Source organism: Bidens hawaiensis, unplaced genomic scaffold (assembly GCF_021521415.1).
Source record: "Bidens hawaiensis isolate Kalapana, Puna unplaced genomic scaffold, B.hawaiensis_p1.1 tig00050785_1, whole genome shotgun sequence".
Classification (NCBI taxonomy): Eukaryota; Viridiplantae; Streptophyta; class Magnoliopsida; order Asterales; family Asteraceae; genus Bidens; species Bidens hawaiensis.
Window position 1 is genome coordinate 46,331 of NW_027499115.1, and position 26,351 is coordinate 72,681.

At 40.1% G+C, this 26,351-nt stretch overlaps 2 protein-coding genes across 2 annotated transcripts; both read left to right on the top strand.

Annotated features, from left to right (window-relative positions):
• Positions 1-3,385: 3,385 nt before the first annotated feature.
• LOC143598750 (trans-resveratrol di-O-methyltransferase-like) lies at positions 3,386-4,760 on the top strand. The gene is made up of 2 exons (XM_077076891.1): positions 3,386-4,215; positions 4,360-4,760. Exons 1-2 carry the CDS (start codon positions 3,424-3,426, stop codon positions 4,660-4,662), a joined length of 1,095 nt encoding a protein of 364 aa, XP_076933006.1. The 5' UTR covers positions 3,386-3,423; the 3' UTR covers positions 4,663-4,760.
• A 2,770-nt stretch (positions 4,761-7,530) lies between these two features.
• Positions 7,531-8,283, top strand: LOC143598755 (uncharacterized). Its single transcript, XM_077076893.1, has one exon. The coding sequence runs from the start codon at positions 7,531-7,533 to the stop codon at positions 8,281-8,283; it is 753 nt and encodes a 250-aa protein (XP_076933008.1).
• The last annotated feature ends 18,068 nt before the right edge of the window (positions 8,284-26,351 follow it).

Here is a 26,351-nt window from a genome sequence, read left to right on the forward strand (position 1 = left end):
ATGGTGACAATGGTCGGCTGTGGTGATGAGTGGACGATATTTCGGTGGCCGGAATAGGTCGCTGGAAAACCGACTGCCGGAATAGTGGCGCCGGAATATATAGATGGAGGCTAGGGTTTGTTTATTGTTGTTAGTCTCTACTAATAATAAGATCTTATACTATATATAGGAACACAGTTAGGGTTTAATCAAGTTAAACCAATTGGGCTTGAGCCCAATTAACCAAACAAATCCTTTAACCAATATCCAGTCCACCTAATTAATTGTGTCGGGCCCAATTAACATTTAAATGGGTTTATGTTTTCCTTACCCCCGGTGTAACTCATACCGGGTCACATTCGGGTCGGTCGCGTTGACTTGACCCGAACCGACCATTAAATCCAACACATCGGCGACACCCCAACCAACATCCAACATCGAGCATGCCCTTTACACCATGTTACTAAACCCGTCTGATCAATGGGTTATGGACACGACGCTACATCAGGAACAAATATAATCTAAATATAAGTCTTATTAATGGCCTTTGGGAGTAAAGTTGCATAAAAAACCCCGAAAAAATCGGAAACTAGCTTTTTTTACTCGTGTTTTTATTACCCGACCCCGTACACGATTCTACTCGTAGGGTACGGATAAGATATGCCTTTCAGTACCAACACCCGTACCTAAAACCAAACCCGATTTGTACCCGGTAATACCCAAAAACCGGAACCGATTCCATACAAGAACTTGGTTTTTACAATACCCGAAACTGGGTTCTTCAAATACCCGATCTTGAAATTATCCAAAAAAATACCAAAAAAAGCCCAAAAAAATACCTCAAAAAAGTGGAGGCCCTTAAAAAACCCGAAAACAAGGTTTTTTCAATAACCGGAAATTGGATATTCAAATATCCAATTCAATACCCAACCCGAACCCGGTGCACAATGTATGGTATTTAAGGACAACAGTCGGACCCGAACCCGATCCGGGTAATGTGAATACATGATTTTTCAGTGCACGTTCATACTTGAACCCGATTCCATACCCAAAACTGGGTATTAGAAAAACCCAAAGTGTCAAGCATCGACCGAACCATACGTAAGATAATCCTATTTGCATTATCATTTTCTTCTAAAGAATAAGAGTAAAGTACCATTTTCGTTCTTAAGGTTTAGTCCTTTTTGCGAGTTTAATCCAAAAATCTTTTTTTTTAATTCCGGACAATTGAGGTTTCAAAATTTTTGTCAGTTTCGTCCAAATCACTAACTTCATCCATTTTCTATTGTTAAGTCATGGGTACTTTTGTCTTTTCACCTATTTTTTTATTTTCTTATTTTATTTACCTTTTTATTGTATTATAGTATATAAAATTCCAGAATAATTAATTCCAAAAAATAATTAATTAGTTAACCAGGTAAATTACCTTGGCTTTAAGTTCAAATAATAATTGATTGGAGTACTTATTACTGGTCCATGATTCACGAACACATTACCACTACAATGAGCAGTTTGCACAAGCCGATAGAACCCATTGTACGTTATGCTATATTCTCATGTGATCCTCTCTATATTCTACTCAACATGCTATAAATATATACCCAATGACCCATGAGGAATGAGTGAGAGTGTTTTGTACATGATAGGTGTGAGTTCGTCTTGTGATGCGGGCCCAAGTGTAGAAGATTGGGCCGTGATGTTTCTGGAGGCTCAAGATCGCGCTTCCAGGGGTGCTGCACGAAAATGAGCATAACTTGGGCTACGAGCCTCCGTTTCAAGCGTGCTACTAGTCAAAACGACCGTTAGAACGTGGGCTACTCGTTTATTTTTCCAAATAAGCCTTCTACACACACTTTTGAGCCACTTTTATGTTTTTTGTCTAGTTTTTGGGTATTCTTTTGGGCTGTTGTTGGGCCTATGGTTGTTTTTGTTGGCCCAAGCCCATTTTGAATGTTTTATTAATATGTCCAGTTTACATGTGACTGATCATTGATTAGATTATAATAAAAAACAATTTGCCTTTCGAATTCTAGCCTTTTAGGTCGAATTTGGGGGTTTGGGGTAGAATCATCACGGGTATTCACATAATCAACGTGATTAGCCTTCATTCTCTGTTAGTACGCTGCATCATCTTGTAATTAAGATACTCTTAATATAAAAGGATCATTCTGTTCATACTATTAGTATCTGTTGATTTTTACAACTCTTCATTGGCACAATCCATAATCGAACAAATCACACCGCAAAATAGGTTCCCAATAGAGGACAGAACAACATGTTATGAATCAGAGGCAAAAATCAAAGACGTTGACAATGGTGAGACACGTAACACAGTTACAAGCAATGTTTTCATAACCAGACCGGACACCGAACCTGTTGGCCTACCGGTTCACCGGTTCAACCGGTCGAACCGGCCGAACAAATTTGGTCAAAAAATGACGGATCAAGCTTAAAAAATAATATTTTCAAAAAAAAATATATTTTTTCTTAGAAACCGGTTCAACCGGTCCGGTTTTCCGGTTCGACCGGCCGGTTCCCTGTCAGCCGAGCGAACTATGTGAACCGGACCGGTCGGTGGACCGAATCCCGGTCAGACCGGTTTGACCGGCCGGTCCGGTCCGGTTTCAACAACATTGGTTACAAGTTGTCGCCACTCTAGCAGCAGCTACAACTTGGCAACCACCACCTTGCCTGGTCGCGTTAAGGTTGGCAAACAAAAAAATATATTCTAAGTGTTATATCATTTGGCCTCAGGCACGAATAATAATGTTGTTGATAATATTAGTAGTAATAATGATATATTTATACTACTAATTCATATTGATAGAGAAAAAGAAAATAATAAAAATTAAGTAAAAAAGGTAAAAAAAATTGTATTTGATAAGTTTAAGAAGGGAGTATAACAAATAAAAATCTTAGAATAACCGTACGTTTAACGATACCCTTACATAAAACGTGTGTATTTTCTCGGTGGATAAAGTTTAGAATAGGTTGTTCCATTATATCAAGATTAGTTTTTTTTTCAACAATAAACTCATAGACAAATCTACACTTAATTATTTGTCTACAACTAAAGAAACACCATGCATATCAAAGCACACCTAATACCATTTTAATGAAATATTAAATTATTTTTAACAACTTTAAAATATATTTTCTAGATTTGTTACCGATTTTGTTAATTATTTTAAGTTTATCTTTTAAAAATATATGATCTTTCGGTACTATCACCACTATGAAAACCAATTAAATATAAATTGCGGGTTGAACGTACGTGATTCTCTGATCCTGAATTGATATGGAGGTTCATAAGACCACGTGAAATATGGCAAGCTTAAAATAAAAATAAGTGAATATAAAAATCATCTCTCTTCACATGTTTTCCTATATATTAACAAGGTTGTATGTTCCTAACATATCACATAATCTCTTAGATACAAAGATATGGCAACACAAAATGGTGAGATATGTAAAGATGAGTTACTTCATTCTCAAGCTCACATATGGAACCATCTATTTAGCTTTATAAAATCCTTGTCACTTAAATGCGCAATTCAGCTACAAATACCTGATATCATCAATCACCATGGTTCACCAATGTTGCTTTCCGAGTTAGTGGAAGCCCTTGGTATAAACAAGGAGAGAACTCCTTTTGTCTATCGACTTATGCGCATCCTTGTTCACTCTGGTTTCTTTGTGAAACAAAGTGTACCCACCACTCACGGAGGCAATAGTGAGGTGCGAGGAGAAGGCTATTTGCTCACTTCTGCTTCTCGATTGCTTTTAAAAGAAGAGCCATTAAGTGTTAGACCCTTTTTGCTAGCCATGTTGGATCCAATGATGGTGGATCCATGGCAACAATTGGACAAATGGTTCCAGAACGACGATGTCACCCCCATTCACACAACCCATGGGAAGATGTTATGGGAACTTGCGGGCCAAGAGCCGAATCTTAATCAGTTCTTCAATGAAGGCATGGCGAGTGATGCAAGGCTTGTTACAAGTGTGGTTCTTGAACATTGTGGGGCTGTTTTTGATGGGTTGGATTCCATTGTTGATGTTGGGGGTGGTACCGGGACCGTTGCCCAAGCTATTGCCAAAGCCTTTCCCAATATTATGTGCATTTGTTTTGATCTTCCGCATGTAATTCATGGTTTGGTTGGTAGTAAAAACTTGAGTTATGTTGGTGGAGACATGTTTGAAGCCATTCCAAAGGCTCAGGCAGTTTTGCTTAAGGTATTCTCAATATTTCCTGTTTTTAATGTAATCATATATTAGTTTATTTTCGAAAGTTTATTTCAATCTTTTTTTAACAAAAAGTTTTGATGATTATTTATTGTGAAATTAAGTTGATTTATCTTTCATTCTATGAAAAAATAGTGGATTTTACATGATTGGAGTGACGAAGAATGCATGAAGATTCTGAAGCAATGCAGAGAAGCAATTCCAAGCAAGGAAAATGGAGGAAAGTTAATCATCATAGACATGATCGTGAAGGTTCATGAAGGAGAGAATGATTTGCTTGAGACTCAACTTTTCTTTGACATGCTTATGATGACTTTGGTGACCGGAAGAGAGAGGAACGAAGAAGAATGGGCAAAACTCTTCCTTGATGCAGGCTTTACCAGTTACAAGATAACCCCAATTTTGGGGTTAAGATCTCTCATCGAAGTTTATCCATAGTTTGGTTACATTACTTGCAACATAACATATATAATTGCTGTGATCGAATCTACAAAAATATGAAACTTCTTAGCATGTTCGATTGTTTGCGGCTATATTGTATCTATGTTGTTTTTCATCATGTCTCATCATGTTGAAATATATGTATGCTTCAATTCCATATCAAATAAATGTTATATAATTTTCTCTAATAATTGGTTAACTTATTTTTTTTGTAACTCAGTTAAATATTTCTTTATTTCGTTTGTTGCTAATTTAGTTGTTCATTTGTGCATATGAGCTATAAACAATAAATGGACAAAATGGCAATCGGCTTGTATGCTGATGGGCTTGTAGCTGTTGGACCAAAGAAAACTTTGTGGGTCTCAGGCCCAGATTCTTTTATAACCTGGCTTTGTATTTGTTAATAAAAGAGTGAACGCAAGATATTTTTTGAGGGATTTTAAGACATATTTTCATTCTCTTGCAATGTTTTAAAAACCGATATTTTACACACTGAGTTTGGTTCAAAATGATACAACCGGTTGAATTGGGATGCACGCGGTTCAACTGGGTTAAATAAATTACCTTGTAATTCCATTAAAATACACTTCAACATAAAAAATAACCAAAAGTGCATTATTAAACATCACACATGAACAATGATCGAGTCAAATAGAAAGTTTGTACTTTGTATACAAAATCAATTACAAAAGATGTCAAAAAAACCAATCTTGGATTTATAGAATACAAAATTTTTTGATTAGCGAATCATCATTATTTGTGTTCTAAGGTAAATAGAACACCTAATGCATGTGACAACATAAAGACAACAATGAACAAAATTTCTAACCTACATATTAACCCTGAGAAAGTTAAAATGGAAAAGTTTCATGAAACTATGTGAATTTAAAGTTTAACCACAACCACCACAGGATCATAAGAGTTATCAGGTTGAGCAACTCTATCGAGGCTAGGTATGAGCGATCAACAACCGATTGAGCAACTCTATCTATAGCTGTTAATGCTCCTAGGTCAGCATTGCCAAACTCACATTTTGAATTTAGAGGGCAAACAGATATATAAAAGTCTAGAATGGTGCTAAGAAAGAAGGATAAATTTATAAATATGCAAATTTAAGATAGGCATACAATTTTCAACAATTATGAGTGTGGAGGTCTCAATAAGACAACTTCAGCACAAGCATGCTTCCTATATAGCTATGATTTTAATGGTAAATACTTCATCTAAAGAAACTAATTAATAGCAGCCTAATTATATTATCAGATGGAAAAACAAATCTGCAAAATGCACGATACAAGATTGTAAATTATGCATGGACCAGTCTCGACATAAAATATCATCCTCATAGGGTATGTACGTAGCATATATTTACATATATCTTTTTTTACGACAAATGTTATCCTGCTATTTTACACTAATAATATACATTACTCTCGTTGCGCACTTTAAACCAGCTTGAAACCTCTTATCAAGTGGGCTAGCTTCACGTTGAAAACATCTGCATTTGTGTAAACAAGTTATTTACCATGTTGACCGATTGGAAAAATTGTAACCAATTAAAATATTCTTTATCCTAAGTATTTCCTTTTGATTTCTTCAAGAAAAGATGATCAATATGGTTAAAATTTTTGTTGTTTGATTTTTTGAGAAAATGGTAATGCCCCGTGAACTAATTTATTTAACTAATAACTATTTTCAAGCTTTTTACAAAACTGCCATTAAAGAATTAACCTGTACCGTAGATTAACAAAATCAAAGGCCTTTATTAGTTTAATTTTCTTAGTTTTCTTTAAAAGGAAGGTTAGGCAACCAAACCGAAGACGGTGAAGCAAACAAACGCCACTAATTAATGCATGAAGATTAGGAAAAAAAAGTGTAGTGGTGAAGAAGAGCAATCAAGCAAGCAAAAGAGTTAGACAACCAAACAGAAGACGGTATCTATGTGAATGATTGAGAAGAATAAACGTCAATTTGTGTGATTCATTAAGAAAGGAAGAAACAACGTCAATCTATGTGATTTGTTGAGAGAGGAAGAATCAACGTCAATGTGTGTGATTCGTTGAAAAATGAATAAACAATGTTAATCTGATCGTATATGTGTGAGTGATCAGAAAAAGACGATATGTGTGACGCCAAGAAGGTTTCGTGTGAACCAAAAAGAAGAAAACTAATATGAGGAGGTGGTTTTACGTGCTTCTTCGACAGGTTGTCTTCCGGCTAAAATTCCCTTCACCTATTTGGGTTTACCGGTTGGTTCGAGTATGAAAAGGGTTGAAGATTGGAAGGTTATCATAGATAAATTCAAAACTTGTCTTTCGGTTTGGAAGTCGAATTTATTATCTATTGGAGCTAGAGCTCTTTTAAACACTTCGGTCCTTGGAGCCTTGGGAATTTATTTCTTTTCCCTATTCGTTGTGCCTCCAAGTGTTTTGAAGGTTTTGGAAAGAATTCGGTCTCGGTTCTTTTGGGGTTTTAAAAATGACGAAAGAAAAATTCATTGGGTGTCTTGGAAACAAGTGTTGGCATCTAAAGAGAAAGGAGGTATCGAGATTGGTTCCTTGGAGGCATTTAACAAGGCTCTTTTACAAAAGTGGCGTTGGAGGTTTGTTTCAGATAGCAATTGTGTGTGGGTTAAGTTGATCAAAGCCATATATGGAGTTGAAATGAATCCTAACTATCGTGAAAATAGTGGGTTAGGGTCGGGTGTGTGGTCGTCTATGTGTAACTCATTTAATAAACTACACGATTTAGAAGTAATTCCTCTTTCGGCTGTTCAAAAAAAGATAGGAAATGGTCAAGAAACTAGATTTTGGTTAAACTGTTGGGGGACAAGTAGTACGTTGGTGGTCAAATATCCTCGCCTTTATGCGTTGGAAATGGACAAGCAATGTTTTGTTAATCAAAGGGCAGACGGTGGTTCTTGGAATTGGAGAAGAGAGATTAGAGGGGGGGAGAGAAATTGAACAATTTGATAATTTGATGGTGGAGTTAGGACATGTAAGTTTAACGGATTCTCAAGATAGATGGATTTGGAGTTTTGGGGATATGACAGACTTCACGGTTAAGGGTGTAAGGAAGGTTATTGATGACTTTATTCTTCCTTCGTGGGCTCGAAAGACAATATGGTTCAAATTTCTTCCTAGAAAAGTTAATATTTGTGCTTGGAGGGTGTTACTTAAGAGACTTCCTATGAGAGTCAATCTGGTGAGTAAGGGTATAGACATTCCGAGTTCTTTATGTCCTATCTGTAATGATCATGAGGAGTCTATTGACCATGTTTTCGGTATGTGCTTGGTGGCTAATCGGATTTGGGGTCTTGTTGCTTCTTGGCTTGGCCTACCGTTGTCTTCCTCTTTGGCTCCGATTGAGCTGATGTCTTGGTGGGACACTTTAAGAGTCCAAACTCATAAGAAAGATATGATCGGGATGATTATATTTGTCACTTGGTGGATTATTAGGAGATTCAGAAATGACTTGGTATTTGAGAAGAATCGGCATAACAAAGAAACGATATTTGATGAAATTTTAAATTTCTCGTTCTTATGGTATAGTAGCAGAAATCGTAAATGTAATATTTCTAGGATCGAGTGGCTTAAGAACCCTCTATTGTATTTGTAATGTTTTATGTTTTTTTGTTCTAGCTACTTGCTAGGACTGTTTTTATTTATTTATATAAAATACCGCCTTTTCAAAAAAAAAATAGAGCGTTGTAGCTCGAAGGAAAAAAGAAGTTGTGATTGCTTGAGTTTTGGACGACAAAACTGGTAAGAGAGGGGAGCCATCACAAGGGAAAGGAAGAAAAGATGCCAGAAAATAATGTATGAAGAATATTCATGATAGGTTTGATGGCAGTCTGATGTCTAAGACCCATCGCTATGGGGCGCCCTTTGGGGGATTTTCTGGGTTGTGGGCGCCGAACACCGGCGTGGGGTGCGGACCAACCAAGGGCGCCGGTGGATTACGCAATGCAACGGTCGGCGCGGTGAGTGAATTTGTGTGGGGCCCCTCCCCTTCAACGGCTCTTTTGACCGTTATATATATATATATATATATATATATATATATATATATATATTATATATATATATATCAATCACTCAAACTAAACTATTTTCAATCTCTACAAACTTTATATAATTTTCTCCAAAAAATGTCTTCCAATTCATCTTCGACACCCGACTTCTACCCTGATCCCGACGTTATTTTAAACTCGGATTCAGGGGATGAAGTAATATTTAGTGCTATTCTAGATGCTGCCCGAGTCTTAGTCGAGCATTGCGAAAGCTCACAACCGCAAACAAGACCTCCTCATCGACAACAGGATCGTGTCGGTGCTCATGAACGGTTGATGCAAGATTATTTTTCGCCGGACGCGACTTTTTATTTGGAACAATTCCGGCGGCGTTTTCGGATGAGTCGCCAACTTTTTTTTACGAATTGTTGGTGATTTAGAACGCGATTATGCTTTTTTCTAACTACGGGATGACGCGAGAGGTAAACCGGGTTTTTCTCCATTGCATAAATGCATGACGGCGATTCGTCAAGTCGCTTACGGGACCGAGAGCGACGCTATGGAAGAGTATTTACAAATGTCGGAGACAGTGGCTCGTGAAGCCCTTCACACGTTCTGCGAATGTGAGTATTATCATTTTTAATATGTATTTATAAATCCTCTCATTTTAAATGCAAAATTAATAAACTGACCTTAAAAATTAATATTAGGTATTCCTCAACTATATCATAAAAAATATTTAAGGAAGCCGACTCAAACCGACATACAAAAAAAAAACAAGGTGCATGAACAGAGGCACGGTTTTCCTGGGATGCTTGGTCTTGATTGCACACATTGGGCATGGGGAAGCATGCCCAATTGCTTGGCAAGGTCAATATCATCGGGGTGATCATGATGGACCAACAAAATTATCCTTGAGGCTGCTGCATCATTTGATCTTTGGATATGGCATGCGTTTTTTGGGATGCCCGGTGCAAACAATGATATAGCTGTGATAAATGCGTCTCCTCTTATTGACCGTCTCGTAAATGGGGTTGGACCCGGCACCTCATTTTCCACGAATGGTGTTGACTACGAATACGGATATTATTTAGTCGACGGCATTTATCCGGACTGGGCCACGTTGGTTCAGAGCTTTACGTGCCCGACTGATGATAAACAAAAATATTACAAGAAAAACACGAGCGGCCAGAAAGGACATCGAAAGGGCATTCAGGGTATTAAAGAGACGTTGGTCTATAGTTAGACGTCCGGCTCGTATTCAGCAAATGGATAGTATAAGAAATGTAATGTACACTTGTATTATCTTGCATAATATGATACTTGAGGACTCGGGTAGAGTAATATGTCAAGGCGAGTACGACAATGCGCCGTATCCGATGACTAAACGAAGATGAGAGATTTGCTATTTTATTAAGAACTCGAAAAAAGGAAACGAATTTCAGTCTTCGAGCGGATTTTGTTGAACATATTTGGAGAAACAAACAAGAAAACGACGACGACGACTAAAAATAGTTGATTTTTTAATGTATATCTTTTTAATTTTAATTTAGTTTGTATTTGATAATTATTGTATTTAATAAATTTGTTGGTTTATTAAACTAAAAAGATATATAAAAATTAAGGGCTTCGAAGTCCCCTCACCATAGAGGGGCATCTTTGGGGTGGGGCTTTGAAGCCCCCAGTGCCCACGTGGCGCTGACGTGACACTGGGGAGGGGCTTCGAAGTCCCTCACCATAGAGATGGTCTAAGTGACCACACAAGTTGTTCAAAACAACAAGAGAAGCAAGTACCAAGTATTATGGTTCTACATGAAAATTTCTAGAAGTAATGGCAGTTACAGGTTGGGGTTGTAGAATGCACTCACCTTTGAGTATGGCTTCTTGAACGTACTTCTCACCTTTGGCATACATCGGTTCAAAGACCACCGGCTCCGGACGAAGGCCAGTAGGGAACAAAAAATTGTTACATGTCCGATCCAAAAAGGGGCCATCTCTCGGATCAATCGGACGACGTACCATCATCCCCCCTTCTTGGTCCAATAAAGTGTTGAAGGCGAAACCTTCACCTACACAAATAAATAAATAAGTTAGATATTATTCATACATTAAGAAAAAGACAGAGATAATAAACAAACTCACTCTTATCGGTCTTCTCGTAGTATGGTTCCAATTTAGGAAATGGCCACAATCGGCTCATCCTCGCACTCACCATTGCTCCCTCGTGAATGGGACGCATGGGAGTTGGGGTCGAAGTCAGTGTCTTAAACCACGACAGACCTTCATGAGCGGAGGCAGGAACCACAGGCATGGGAGCTTCCGCCTTGCGTTTTGTCATCGAGAAAGGAATAACATCCTCTCGGATCCAGAAAAACTTTGGCTTCCAACCATGAAGGCTACGGATCCACTCCGTGCCTATGGTCCTCTTCTCGATGGATGCAAAGCTGTACAATCCATCGCGGAGGGTCATTTTATAGAAAACGGCAAACATGCCAACAGAGGGCTCAAGGTTGTGAGCTTGACAACAGAATTCAAAATGTCGAACCCTTAGCATCCCAAAGGGATGGATCTGTGAGAGATGAATCCCATAAGTCGTCAAGATTGATTGTACAAACTTCGTCACCGGAATCCGGAAGTTTCCTGTCGTAAAATGGTCTACGTATACAACCATTTTCTTTGGAGGAGGACTAGTAGCAATGGAACCACTAACCGGATGTTCTGGCTCCCATTCGGTAGCCAACCCATATACGTGAACAACGTCATTAAAATCTTCTTCTTTAAGGGCTACGACAACTTCGTTGATAGCAGGAGCACCTTTCTTTTCTTTAGCCATTTAAGTAGAAGAAGATGAAGAAATCTCAGAAAGTATTGTAAAGTCTTAAGTGTTTGGAAGAAAGGAAATCTGAAAATGATAAAAGTTAAATGGAAATCACAAATGGTATATTTATACCCATCGCAATTAATGCGATCCATAAAGTGCCAGAAGAGAGAGAAACCGCGGACCACCAGATGACTGACACGTCAGGCGGGAAATTCAAGATAGTGCAAACAGACTGTCAACGACGTCATACACGTCTTGTCAGTTGTCCTCAAGAAGTTTCTCTCTCCGCCACGTCAACATAGTTATCCAAATTTTCAAACACTCTAAAAACGTTGTAAATTTCAAAAATATCTTCTAAAGATATTTTCGTTAAACAAGTAGAATATTCACAAAAAAGACAAAAAGCTCTTTCTCATTAATTATCTGGAAAATAATTACAGAAGGAGAAAGAACAATTGCAAATTACAAAAAACATCTAAACTATTTTAAGGGACCGAAGCCGTTTGGTCTTCCGGAGCCTTCAAGGATGTGTCTTCCGAAGAATCATCCTCAGATTCTTCACCAAGATAGTTCTTCAAATGTTGTACGCCGTCATCGGCGGAAGCAAGCTCCGGAAGCATATCTTGTAAAGGGAAGACCAAAGCGTCATGCTCTTTAACCCATTTAGCATGATCTTGTTTGACGTCTAAACCATGGAGCGGATGATCCTTAAATGTGCGGTTGCTTTGAGCATAATTCATTCCTTCATGTAAACCCATTACACGTCCAAGTGAAGAAGAAGCAGCCATCAGATTGGCAAAACTGTCATTAAGCTCCTTACTTCACTTGATATGGCGGACGACCTGTCGGGGTAAAAATATAAGTTTTCATTAACAAAAATGAGGATTAAGCAATGAGCGTCAAAGTATAACTTACAGCATCAACCTCTCGAGTGAGGAACCACTGACGGTCCCGCTCCGCGCGTTCAGCTCGCACTTGAGAAGCTTGAGACTCCGTGGCCTTTTCCTCATAAGCCCGCAAGAGGGAGTCATAAGCAGTTTGAATCTCAACAACACTTTTGTCTTTAAGCTCAGTTTGCTCCCTCTGCAACTTTAATTCCGCCTCAAGCTCTTGGATTCGAGCGCCCTGAAGGGTCACTTGATTTTCTAAAGCCGAGTTTGCTTCTTGAGCCCGGGCTTAATCATCTCTCTCTTTTTGAGCCTTTGCCCGAGCAGCTTCAAGAACGGAATTTTGCCTTTCACAAGCTTCTTTCCATCGGCGGGCAGTGTCAGCATTGTGATCTTGCTCACTCTTAAGAGCATTCTCCGTGTCGGCTTGCTTCCATTTAGCAGTCTGGGCAGCAATACGATATTCCTCAGCTTCTTTCCTTGCAGATTCAGCGACCCGACGAGCTTCTCCCACCTTCCCGCCTAAAGTGCGCCACTCACTTAAGACCTCCTGGCTACCAGCCAAGGCATAAGCAATGTTCGTATGAAGGTCGTGGCGGGAAAGGTCACGTTGATACGTCATCTCAGCAGGTGGCACACAATGCTAAACAAAATTCATACAGGTTCAAGGATTAGAAAACCGGGACCCGTTAGTAATGTCCCATGGAGGGACAAACAGATCATGTTTATCACCCAGGTTCGTATCTCCGTAATAACGGGAGCCTGAAGGTTTAAGACGGGCCGGGGTGGAGAAAGGCTGTTGTGGAGGAGGTCGAGAAGGAAACTCCTCGGTCCTGGAATCCTCCTCATTCACAACAGGATTGTCTTGCTGATCTCCCGTAACACTCCCAGTCAGAAAAAGATAATCGAAGCGAGTATTAGATTCAGACTGGTTGATGGGTCCTTCCGCTGAAACATCAATAAGAGGAGTCGGCATCCTCTCTTCCACGAAAATCTCAATTAAAGGAGAAGTTGCACGACCCTTCATATCAGCATCACTAGGTAGAGCGGATGGTTCATCTTCCGCCCCTCCCCCTGGAGGAGGAGGTGATTGTTTCTCAGTTTGTGGAGTTAATGTAGGCATCTTCTCTGATATGTTTTCACTAAAGATTAACGGATCTGCATAAAAATTTATACTCAGCCAAACACTCTTTAAAAAAAGTGTATAATAAAAATATATAGACACAATACTTAAAGGTTAACACACACCTTCGACAGTATCAATGCGGTCGGCAAGGCTGTACTGCGGCTTCTTCGGACGGTGAATTTTTCGTTTTTTCTTCGACGGTCCCGCCACAGTATCCGCAGCCTTCATACCTGTTCGACCCACTTGAGAAGCTAAGAAAGCTCTCTTTTTCTCCAATTCTGCCAATAAAGATGAGACAGAGGAAAGTTCAGAAGCATCCTCATCAGAGTCTCCCTCCTCTTCAGGAACAGAAAACGTAGAAGCATCGCCATCATCATCGCTTGACGATAAGATGACAATCATTCCGTCGGGAGTAATGGCAGTAACTGGAGGAGGGTTTAGAACGTACACACTTGTTTCAAAGGTGGCATCCGAAATTACACGTTCAGCTCGAACCTTCTTCGGAAAAAGAAATTGGGGCTTGGTTTTTTCAAGAATGGGTTGATCTCCCGCCTCGCGGGCGCTTTTACGAACACAACCCATGTCCTCAAAAAGAGCATTAAACATAGAACTTCGACCTGAAAAAGATAGAAACTTAATCATAAAAATATTCAAGGAAGAGAAGAGACAACAAAAAACAACTTACGCACATTCAGATATGCAAAAATGGGTTCCATAAACGCCGTTGGCCACAACCGACTCATGCCTGCCCACACTAAAGCTTCTTCTGGCAAAGCACGCATGGGTGATGGTTCCATGGTAAGAACACGATACCACTCATGACCTTCAGAGCAGCTGTGACAACGTCGGGAAGGGCAGAATTCATAGGGCGACGAACCATGGTCAAAGGTACCACATCCTCAGATATCCAAAAAATTTTGCTACGCCAGTCTGTGGACAGTTTTTCAACTTCATACCCAATGCTCCTGTCGAAATTCCTTGGCAGGTATACCAGCCATTTCGGTTAGCGAGACGGTAAAAAACCGGAAATCGATCAAAATGGGGCACCACGTCACGAGCTATACATACAAATTCGTAGTGACGAATTCGCATCATAGCACACGGATGTAGTTGAAATAGATGGATTCCATAACCAGTCAAAACCCTTTCGAAAAATTTTGTTATAGGAAAACGGAAATTCCCATAAACAAAATAATCAGCATACACAGCCATTTTCCCAGGCGGTGGGAAACTGGCGATAGAACCAGGGGAAGGGAACTCCGGTCCCCACTCAGGTGGAATACCATAGGTTTCCAGTAATTTTTCATACTCCAAGTAATCCCATGAAACTTCTATTTCATCAACTTCAGTCTGAACGTTCGATATTATAATAGAATTCAATAAGATAGAAGAAAGATATATGAAAAGTTAAGAGAAACTACGAAAATAATAAGAAGAAAAGAGTGATAAAACTTCGAATAGATGGAGTCTCTCCGTATTTATACCCATCGCAATTAATGTGATGGGATATGAACAGTAGAGAGAGAAAATCAAATCAGTGACTGCCACGTGATGTGTTGAATAACACACTTATATTTCCTTAAAATTTTATAATGTTTTAATGATTTAATATCAAATTTATGTAAGTTTAGGGGGTTAAGTGCAAAGTTTTACAAAGTTGAAATGTTTTGTGTAGGTTATGGAAAGATGTGGAAAAAAAGGCAAGAAAAAGAGAACTTGGAGGGTTTAAGTGTCAAAGTTTCAAAGTTTAATCAAGGCCCGACCCAAGCCCACTTCTTAAAAGCCTTTTATATTATTATATTTAATAAATATAAAGAGAAATCAGCCATTATTCTTGATCACTAAATCCCGAAATCAGCCAAGAACCTAAAAAAAAACCCTAAGTCCGATCGGACTTAGCCGCCGGCAAGAAAGAAAGAAAAAAGAAGAAGGAGGCAGCGGCTGGTGTCTTTTGGCGGCTGAAAAAGAAGAAGGAACCTTTGGGCAGCTGCTAGGGGCTTCAATACATCACAAATCTCAGCCATATTACTTAGTAACACATCTTTAAACTTTAATTATTGTCAAGAACCCTAACTTTGATTGATTTGGTCTTTTGTTTTACATTGTTTTGCAATTGTTTGATAGATTGACTTGTTATTGATTGAGCTTGGATCTTGCATGAATTTTATAATGTTTATGATGATGTTTGTGATGTTTTTATTAAGTGTTTGCTGCTGTCCAAAATCTATGTTAGGCTAAACTTGTTTGTTCTACCTAGGATAGATGATTGTTGAGTAGTTTTAACTTGTTTAATGGATTGTTAATGTTCAAGACTTATATTATTGATGTAAAGTTTAACTAAACCATGAATTAGATTGTGTGTGATGGCTGTGTTTTATTTGTTATTACTTATAATCCTCTTGCATTAGTTAATTGAATCGGTTTTGATTAATTGATTGCTTGTTAAGCTCTTTACTTGGTGTTTTGGGTTTATTTGCGGGAAGTACAACCGTAGGGATAAGTGGGTAATATAATCATCTAAAATCAGTTAAAATACACATTCTTTGAGACCGAGAGGTGATAAGAAGTAATATTGTCTCGTTGCTTTTACTTGTTAGAATTAAGACCGCGCGAGAGCGGGTTTTTGTCTTGTCAAGTTTGAGTGTTTATGTGCAATTAGTTGGTTTAATTTGGGTTAAGTTAAATTGTTCCTCTATCCTTGGTTGCGTAGTATTCGTCTCCATTAGGATAGTGTGTCGAGGAGACCGAGAGGAGAGTCGATATTTGAACACGTTAATAATTGTTTTTCCGGTTTGTTCTTTAAAAATCAACTAAAATAAGTTAAAGTTTGTTAGAGAGACTGAGAGGTAATTTGACTTTCCTAAACAAGTTTTGGTTGTGTCATCTTTTATAACCGGTGTCTTGAATATTTTCAATCCGTTGTCCTGTTATTTCTGTCAACTTGATTCATTCCTAGGTAGACGTTTTTACATATTGAATTTAAATCAAAGTTTTCTAAAAGTGTTTTGTCAAACGTTTTCGTTTAGTTAAATTAATTTAAGTAGTTAAATAAAATCTTAAAAATTAAATAAATATTATTTTGGTAAGTCTTGGTTAGAGTTTTCTTAATCATAAACGTTTTCACGTGTCTTTGAGTTCGACATCCGGACTTCCTTGATGCTATACTATTTATGATCGGTACACTTGCCGGTTTTGTGTGGTTTCTATAGGATTTTCGTTTTTATAAATTTAAAGCTTAATTGTGATTCGTTCTTTATTTATATTATACATTTTCACACATCACCACGTCACGCGGGAAATTCAAAAAAGAGAAAAAGTTGCACAGTCGGGTACTGTGACAACCGTAAAAAACGTTCCATTATCTGTTCACGCGCCTGCGAGTAGTCAACTTGTCCTTTTTTCATGATTATCCATACCAACAGAAGATATTTTCTACCTAATTCAAAAATCCCCAACACACGTTAAGTCCAGAATTTCACCTGCATAAAGACTTCACACGGAAGAAACACTAGACTGGGGGACTTATAGAGGTAGGATACCAAAAAGACCCAAATACCCTTAAGTACCACCCACGGGTCACAGAGGAGCCTCTAATAGGCCACCCGCGGGACATTTGGATCACCCGCATATCACGATAGAGGAAGAACGTCCTCATAACACGCGCGGAAGCATCCTGGCACCCTCAAAAGCCATCCGCAGGGCAAGACATCTGTCCGCCTAAACAACTGGAAAACAATGCCAGCGGGACAGTTGTCGCCAATTAACTACTCTCTAGAAGAAGGTTCACGATTCTTACTTGGGGAATACGTGACATATCAACCAATGAACAAAGGACACCTGACCAGGTTGTTATAACCGTGCATATGGCAAGGGTGCAATCCGTCCTATCATCGGGCGACACGCGTCCAGGTTGTTATACCCATGCACATGGGGCGTATAGCTCAACCTATCTTAAGAGGACACGCGTCCAGGCGGTTAGAAAAGACCTTCTAGAAGAGGGACAGCTGGTCCAATCACCTTCCTACATCCTTCGGCTATAAATACCTTGTCAAACGGTATGAGGTATTCATTCACTCACCTACATTCTGACTACACTTAGTCTATTTACTTCAGTACTTTATCCTCGACGAAGGTTACTGATTCTCACGCCGGAGGGTGGTTACAGGAAGACCCCCCCTCTTGTCCTTCCTGTAACGAGACTCATGGTGTCTGTTTTGCAGGTTCTAGTCATTGGACTTTGGGAAATTATACTCATATCTTGGTAGCGGTTATCGTATTTTACCCTATGGACTCATTAGATCCAGGACCCATCTCTAGGGATTGGATCAGTGTTTCTTCATTGGCGCCATCCGTGTTTGGTGTTAGAACAACAATAGTTTTCGTTGGTTTTTTGGTTTGTTTGATATGAGTAAACTTCCTGAAGGGCCGACGGGAACCCCTGCACCTGATTCACGTGTAACTAACACAGAAGCACCCCCGGGTCTTAGTGTTTTTGCACGTATTACGACTCCAAGTGGTCGTACTCTTGAACGTGTCACAACTCCGGGGTCATGAATCACTGACATAACACCTGGGAGTTTTACCCTAGAAAATGTTACAGCACCAACCAGTCCCACTCCCACAGACATGGGACGTTTTTCGGCACCAGAAGGTTCCAATTTGGGCAATCTTAGACGAATTATGAAAGAGACTCGTCGAAACCAGTCAGTGTTGGACCTGGAGGATTGTTCAGGCGATTCTGACATGGCGAGTCTCATCAACGTAATTCCAAATCCAGAGGGAAGCTAACTCCTGAAGAGTGGCTCCACGCACAACAACAAATTTTGGTGGCTGAGTACGAGCGCAGAAAACGTAACGAACAACTCCACGCTCGCACTCTGACTTACGAAGAATCTTCCCGGAGATCTCCTTCTCTCGCATCGACGATGAGAGGAAGTCAGATCCGTCACAGCCAACAGACGGAGCCAGAGTTTGGAGAATTACCAAGGTTACGCCCTCGTACTCGCATAAATATGCGGATGCCATCTTACTTGGAAGAGTTTGATAGTTATGATTCAACCTACCAATCGGGAGAATACAGTATGTATACCGGTGACAGTAGGATGAACTCACAGGCGAGAAGCAGTCGCCCGCAGGACATATTTCGCCACACTGAGTACCATAGAAATGCTGAACGAGACTTTACTAAACCGTATCGTCCGACGGCTTTCGCCGAAAAATCAAAGTTCATAGCAAGTATTGCTACAGCACTCTTCCTTGTTAATGCTAAAATACTTACATCGGTGGGTAAATACAATGGTATGACTGATCCAAGTGATCATCTCTAGAACTTCGTGGCAGTAGGTGGTGTCAGTGGTTGGACGCTCCCCTATTGGTGTCACATGTTCGCATTGACACTAACAGGGGCAGCGAGAGAATGATTTGAAAAGTTACCTGATGGTCAAATTTCTAGTTGGGATGACCTCGTAAAAAAGTTTTCTCAACAGTTTAGCCAGCAAAAGAAACATACGCGCGACCAATTAGAAATTTTAGATGTCGTTCATCGCGATAACGAGTCTATAGAAGATTTTATCACCAGATTCAACGACGAAAGTCTGAACATCGGCGGAATAAGCAAAGACATGCTTCTCGGTGCCTTCCGCAAAAATGTCAAGTGTGATGATCTAGTCCGCACACTTACTGGTAGAGATGGAATTCCAAAAGAATGGGACGATCTTATGACTGCGGAAAAGTTGTATGCTAATACTGAGAAAACTTTGAGGAATGGTAGTCCGAAGTAAAAATTTAAAGTCGAGTTTCAGACACCAAGACCTAATAAACAGGCGAGAGGGCCTATCTGGTTAAGACTTCAACCAAGTGTGGAAGTGTTAAAACCATTTGATGCAAGATCACTTATAGGCAATAAGAATAAAGCGGGACCCTCGAACCGAGGCTCCAACAATTGGACTCCTCTTTCAAAGACTCTCGCTGAAATTCTCACTACAGAAAATATAAGTTTTAGAAAACCACAGCCACTGACAAGAAGATCATTCTTAGATGCCAAGAAGCATTGCTCGTATCATAATGACATTGGTCATAATACGAACGAGTGTAGAACGTTAAAAAACGAAATTGAGGCGACCGCGAAGTCTGGAAAACTTGGGCACTTGGTGAAAAATGGGAAACCTGATAACGGTAAAGCCCCCGTTCGGGACAACCAAGGCCTGAGCAAAAAGCAAGTTAAAGATTTGAACGTCCACATGATATAAGGCGGGTACGATACAGGAAAAACGAGGAAGGAATCCGATGATGAGGAGTGGAAGAATGAGCCAGTGATCTTCCCACGAATCAAGGGGGGACCAAACAACAAGAATCCCATGATCATCACGACCCTCTTCGGACACTATCGCTCCCAATACGTCTTCTTCGATACCGGTAGTATATCGGACATTCTGTATGAACAATGCTTCGAACAGCTTGATGAAGAAGATAAGGAAAGGCTAAAACCTATCCATGCTCCAGTCTCAGGGTTTGGAGGGGAAATCATGCATCCGCGAGGGGTAATCTCATTCCCGGTTACCCTAAGTGACGAAATTCATTCGAGGACCGAGGAGGTCGAATTTCTGGTCCTACCAGCAATATCGAAACATGACTTTATTCTCGGACGAGAAGCAATTGGTGACTTCAATGCCCATCCGTCCACGACACACGGTGCAGTAGGAGTTCCAACCTACACCGGCATAGCAATAATTCATGTCAATCGACATTGTTTTGCAACTGTGAGTTCAAAATGCAGCAAGATTCCAAAACAAACTTTGAGGACTGAACCGGAAAAATGGGTTCTTAACAAAAAATTTCCTAATCAAACTGTAACAATTGGACCCGCTATCTCCAAGATAGTACGGACTTTCCTGAAACAGTTATTGTTGGTACATGTATGTCAGTAGTTCATAGTCTAGCATTTGTAATCGAGTCTGTAATGTAATTATGTTTTGTTTGTTTTGTAATGCGCGAAGTTGTCAACAAGTTCGCTATGGCGAACTTGTTGAATCAGCGAAGTTATTGACAACTTCGCCTGTGGCGAAGTTGTCGTGTTTATATACTGTTTCAGACGAAACAGTTTAAGGTTGTTCGTTTAGGGTTTTCGTTTCAGTTTTCAGTAACCGAGTTACGTGTCATAGTCTGTAACGGTGACCTCGGGTCACGTGTTTGTTATCAATATAACGTGGTTGGTTTATTGCTTGTGTGTTCGATCTCTATATACTCTACACTCGTATCTACCTACGCAGGGATTCCGCACCTGCGTTGTTAGAGACATCCCGTGTACGATCCGTCCAGGAACCTACAATTGGTATCAGAGCCAATCGGCTCGATTGTGAGGTTCGGGATTTCACGCGGGTGTAGAAAACGTCTCGTTTGACCTATTCGCGGGACGTGTTTTTGTTGGGATTGAGTTTTGCTAGTGCTTGACAGTCATTTTCAAGCCTTTGCATTGATCGGGAGCTGCTGGATTGACGAAAACAGATCTGAACAAACTTCCCTGTTCATCGGGCGAAGTTACCGTTCATCGGGCGAAGTTACCATTCTTCAGGCGAAGTTGCCGTCGCTGGAATTAGGGTTTTTGGCGAAGATATAAGGATTAGCGAAGTTAACTACAACTTCGCTCACTTCATAAGTTCGCCTTAGCGAAGTTATCCGCAACTTCGCTTCAAACCCAAGTTCGCTCAACTTATAAGTTCGCCAGATCTAAGCGAAGTTATTCTTAACTTCGCCCAAATCAAGCGAATTTAAGATCTCTGCGAAGTTCTCTTTCAGCGAAGTTAACCTTCAAGCGAAGTTATTCTTAACTTCGCCAACTGAGCTGTTTTAATATTTTTTTGTTTTCTTTTCAGGTTTTTCAGGTTTTTGCAAGGATGTCGTCGATCAATATCTCCGACTTGGTCAAGATGGAAGTAGAAGCGGGGTCTGCCACTAAGGCCCCGAGGCTGATGAAGGGAACTGACTTCGTGGCATGGAAGGACAGATTCATCCAATACATCAAATACCAGGATGCCAAAATGTGGGTGTGCATCCAGGATGGATATATCCCTCCAACTGCGCAATACGAAGGTCGCGATGTGGTTAAGAAGTACAGCAAAATGGAGGAGGAAGAAAAGAAAATGTACGAGGCCGAAAGCAAGGCCCATGCTGCGATAACAATGGCACTTCCTCAAGAGGTTCTCCATACGTTCCGAAAGTACACTTCTGCAAGAGAGCTTTGGGATGCTCTTGAAAATAGATTCGAGGGGAATGTGGGTATACGTGCATCAAAGATCAAACTCTTAAAAACCCAGTTCTCCGTCTTCAAATTTTTGAAGAACGAATCACTGGATGATATTATCACCAGATACTATCATCTAATGACAGAGCTCAGCAATTATTCAATTGCTTACCGAGAAGAAGAGATCGTTGAAAAGCTTCTCGATGCTCTCCCACCGAAGTGGGAAATGTACACCGTCCTTATGAGGGAAGACAGAGACTTTCCAACCTATGATCTAGAAACAGCAGTAAACAAGCTCAGAACTTATGAGCTTAATATGGTTCGAAAGGAAACACCTACAGATCAGATACAAGACCCTGGTATGTATGGTGCAAAGGTCAACTCAGGCTCAAGTTCAAGGCCTGAATCTGCTGCTTTTTACTCGAAAGGGGAGTCAGGCTCTGACTCGTCTCATGAAGGAAAAGTTTCTGTAAACACGAATGGTGATGTATGTTTCGTTGCTGGAGGATCTAGTACTTCAAAGCCTCAAGCATCCACAAGTAGTTTTTCTGCAAATGCATCTAGCAATAGTTATTCCAAGATGCCTATGAGTGTAAAATCTGCTGAAGAGCAGTTTGCAGTCTATGCATCATTTATTGCTTCCTATGAAAACTACATCCAGGGGAAGATTGTGGACCCTGCTGTTCTGGATGAGGATTATGACCAGATCGATGCTGATGATCTGGAGGAGATGGATTTGCAATGGCAAATGGCCATGATAGTGAGGAGAGTCAAGCGTTTCATGAATAAGACGGGGAGAAAGTTTGTTGGTGGTCGGACCGGGTTCGACAAGTCCAAAGTAAGGTGCTATAATTGTCAACAGTACGGGCACTTTGCCAAGGAATGCAGAAATGAGAGGGTTGAACGAGGACAAGGTCGACCTACACAACACTCAGGAGTTAACAGAGAGATAAATGCCATGTTAACCAGAGAGGCAGGAGAGTACAACTGGAATCAACGCTCAAGTGGTTCTGGTGAGCAAGCAAACATGGCTGAGTCTGAAGCTGAAGAATGTGAGAAGGTTGAAGAAATTGAGAAAGCAAATGAAGGAGAAACCGCTTTCATGGCAAATGACAAAGATAATCGCTCCGAGGTAAGTCCTAAAACTATTTGTACTAGTTGTGAGAATTTGTCTGAGCAACTTAAAACAATAACTGATCAGTATGTCCATTTAGATGCTGACTTTAAAACTATTAAAGAAGATCACCATTTTACGAAAGCAAGAGAAACGAGTTATAAAATTAAAATAAAAGCATGTGAAAAAGACGTTCAAAGCTTAAAAATTAAACTTGCTGAGAAAATTGAAATAATTGATCTTAGTTATGAAGTTTTGGAGGAAAAAACTAAAGTGATTGCTGATCGGGATAAACAGATTGCTGACCACCAGGTAAAGGTGGTGGAACTGAACCGCAAACTTGAGCAGTTCAGGAATTCCTCAGCCATCCTTGATCACCTCGTGAGTGATCCAGGTACCTCTGCAAAGAGGGGAGGAATCGGATATAATGAAGTTCCACCACCCTTTAACCACAACTATACTTATAATCCGAGTGTTCAGAAATCTGTCGATTTCGAAGTTCCTCAGACAACTCCAATCAAGATTACAAGTGTAAAACCAAGTGTTAGCTGTGGAGAAACAAGTTCGAAAGTTTCTAATGTGAATATTTCTGTGTTGAGTCCAGTCTCATCGGATTCGGATAAGTTGTCCGAATCTGATCAGACAAAAGAGAAGGTAGGGTTACCCACCGATGGAGATAAAAATAAAGTGTCTAAAAAGAGTTCTCCACTCAATCCGTACGTCCCACCTTATGTGAGACGAACGGATGGTAACACTACCTCTACATCCAAACCAACATTTGACAAGAAATTGGAGAGTCGGTGTTGCTTTAGATGTAACAAATTAGGGCATTTAGTTGCAGATTGCCCTCTGGAGCCAAGATTAAGAGGTGTGAAGCCAAATAAAACTGAGTATAAGCGTCATTTTGTTACTGCTAAAAATGAAAACTTTAAAAAATGCCAAACTGTAACGAATTCAAGTTTTCATAAAAACCAACCTCAGTTTTACAACCAAACCTCAAGATATAGCACCTTCAATTCTCAAAGGTTTGGAAGGCATTACACACAATCTGCAGGGAGATTCCCTAACAGGACTTACAGAAATTATCCTGATGCTAACTTAAGAAAGCCAGGGTACGGGACGTATCGATCCAAGACCAATTGGTCTTGGGTCCCAAGATTCTAACTCTTTGTTTTATTGTGCAGGAACAGTTGAACAGGGCTGCAAACAATCTTTGGATTGTAGATAGCGGCTGTTCCAGGCACATGACAGGCAACAAACACTTGTTGCAAGACTTAAAACCTGTTCAGGGAGCTAGAGTTAGTTTTGCTGGTGAAAGCGGAGGAAGGATTACGGTAGAGGAACTGTGTCGAATGGGAGAATGACACTTGAAAACGTAAATTTTGTGGAGGAATTAAAGCACAATCTGCTGAGTGTGTCGCAGATCTGTGATAAAGAATACACTGTCCATTTCACTAAGAATGAAGCGATTGTATTGAAGCCTGGTTTTCATATACCAGAAGAATGGATAGTAATGAAAGCTCCACGTGAAACGAATACATACGTGATGGATATGAGGTCTACTGAAATGGCCACCAGAGAATCCTGTTTAATGACAAAGGCAAGCGAATCAGAATCAGAATTATGGCACAGGAGAATGGGACATATTCATCTTCGTAAGATGAACTTCATTGTCAAAAATGGGCTTGTGATGGGCGTTCCCTTAAAAAGTTTTAACTTTGAAGACAAATGTATAGCATGCAAGAAGGGAAAGCAACACAAGAAATCCCATCTCACCAAGAAGATTAACTCAATTGCCGGTACTCTAGAACTACTTCATATGGATCTCTTCGGTCCCGTGAATGTACAAAGTCTAGGAGGTACCTCTTACTGCTTGGTGATCACTGATGACTACTCGCGATACTCGTGGGTATATTTTCTGAAAACGAAAGACGAGACGGCTCAAATGGTGAAGAATCTAATTACAAAAGTTGAGAACGTCATGAGTAAATCAGTTAAATTCATCAGAAGTGACAATGGGACAGAGTTCAAGAACTTTGAAATGGAAATTTTCTGTCTTCAGAAGGGAATTGAACATCAATACAGCGCTCCGTATACTCCGCAACAGAATGGAGTGGCTGAAAGGAAGAACCGAACGTTAATTGAAGGAGCCAGAACTATGCTGGCAGACTCGAAGCTTCCTGTGATGTTCTGGGCTGAAGCAGTTGCTACAGCCTGCTATGTTCTAAATAGGGTGTTAACCGTTAAGAGACTTGGAAAAACTTGTTACGAGCTTATGCACGGAAGGAAGCCCAACTTGTGTGGTCTTGAACCTTTTGGGTCTCCTTGTTCGATTTTGAAGACTAACTCGAAATTTGGTGAAGTAGCCGATGAGGGAATCCTAGTCGGTTATGTTGTTGGGACTCCCAACAGACGGGTCTTCAATACGTCGACTTGCAAGGTGGAGGTGGTTTGTAACACCGACATTACTAGTTACCAACCGCCAAAACCAAGCAATGGACCTGCTGAGCTGTTTGACTATGTTAAACTTTTTAAGTCGTTTAACGCACCTAATTTGGAAATTTCTGAAGAAGACGAAAGAGCTGTGACGAAGATGATACTTGATGAGGAAGAGAATATATTGCAACATAAGATTTTTGAGAAATCTCAACCTTCCACATCAAACACGATCGATACCCCTGCGGCCTCAACTGAAGATGAATTTATTAATCCTTTTCACTCTCAGCCAGAAACAACCATAGATGAGATCTCTTCGAACTTGGAAGACAATTTACATGTCAGTGCTGTTCCGACCACGAGAATTCACAAAGATCACCCATTGGAGAACGTTATAGGTGATGTGTCCTCGAGTGTACAAACCAGAAGTAGCTTGAATGAGCACACCTGTGTTTATACAAGCATAAAAGAAACGGGTATAATGAATGAATGTTTGTACTCCTGCTTTATAAGCCAAATTGAACCAAAGAATTATCAAATGGCTTTAAAGGACAGCTCGTGGGTCGAAGCCATGCAAGAAGAGTTGGCTCAGTTCGAGAAAATGGAAGTTTGGACCTTGGTTGAAAAACCAAGAAATGTGCATGCTATAGGCACAAAATGGGTGTTCAAATGTAAGAGAGATGATAAGGGAATTATCGTGAGAAATAAGGCGAGGCTGGTTGTTAAAGGTTTTAATCAGCAAGAGGGTATTGATTACAATGAGGTGTTCGCTCCTGTTGCCCGGTTAGAAGCGATTCGATTGTTTTTGGCGTTTGCTGCATCTAAAAAGATGAAGGTGTTTCAGTTAGATGTGAAGAGCGCGTTTCTTAACGGGAAAGTTGATGAGGTTGTGTTTGTTGAGCAACCTCCGGGTTTTCCTGACCCAGACTTTCCGGATCACGTATACAGGTTGAGCAAGGCGTTATATGGGTTACATCAGGCACCTCGTGCCTGGTATTCTACGTTATCGGAGTACTTGCTGGAAAATGGTTTTGAAAGGGGATTGATTGAC

Excerpts from the sequence above, each read along its gene's own strand:
- LOC143598750 (XM_077076891.1), top strand. The coding sequence starts at position 3,424 with ATGGCAACACAAAATGGTGAGATATGTAAAGATGAGTTACTTCATTCT. Across the intron at positions 4,216-4,359 it reads CTCAGGCAGTTTTGCTTAAG|TGGATTTTACATGATTGGAG; the intron begins GTATTCTCAATA and ends ATGAAAAAATAG.
- LOC143598755 (XM_077076893.1), top strand. The coding sequence starts at position 7,531 with ATGCGTTGGAAATGGACAAGCAATGTTTTGTTAATCAAAGGGCAGACG.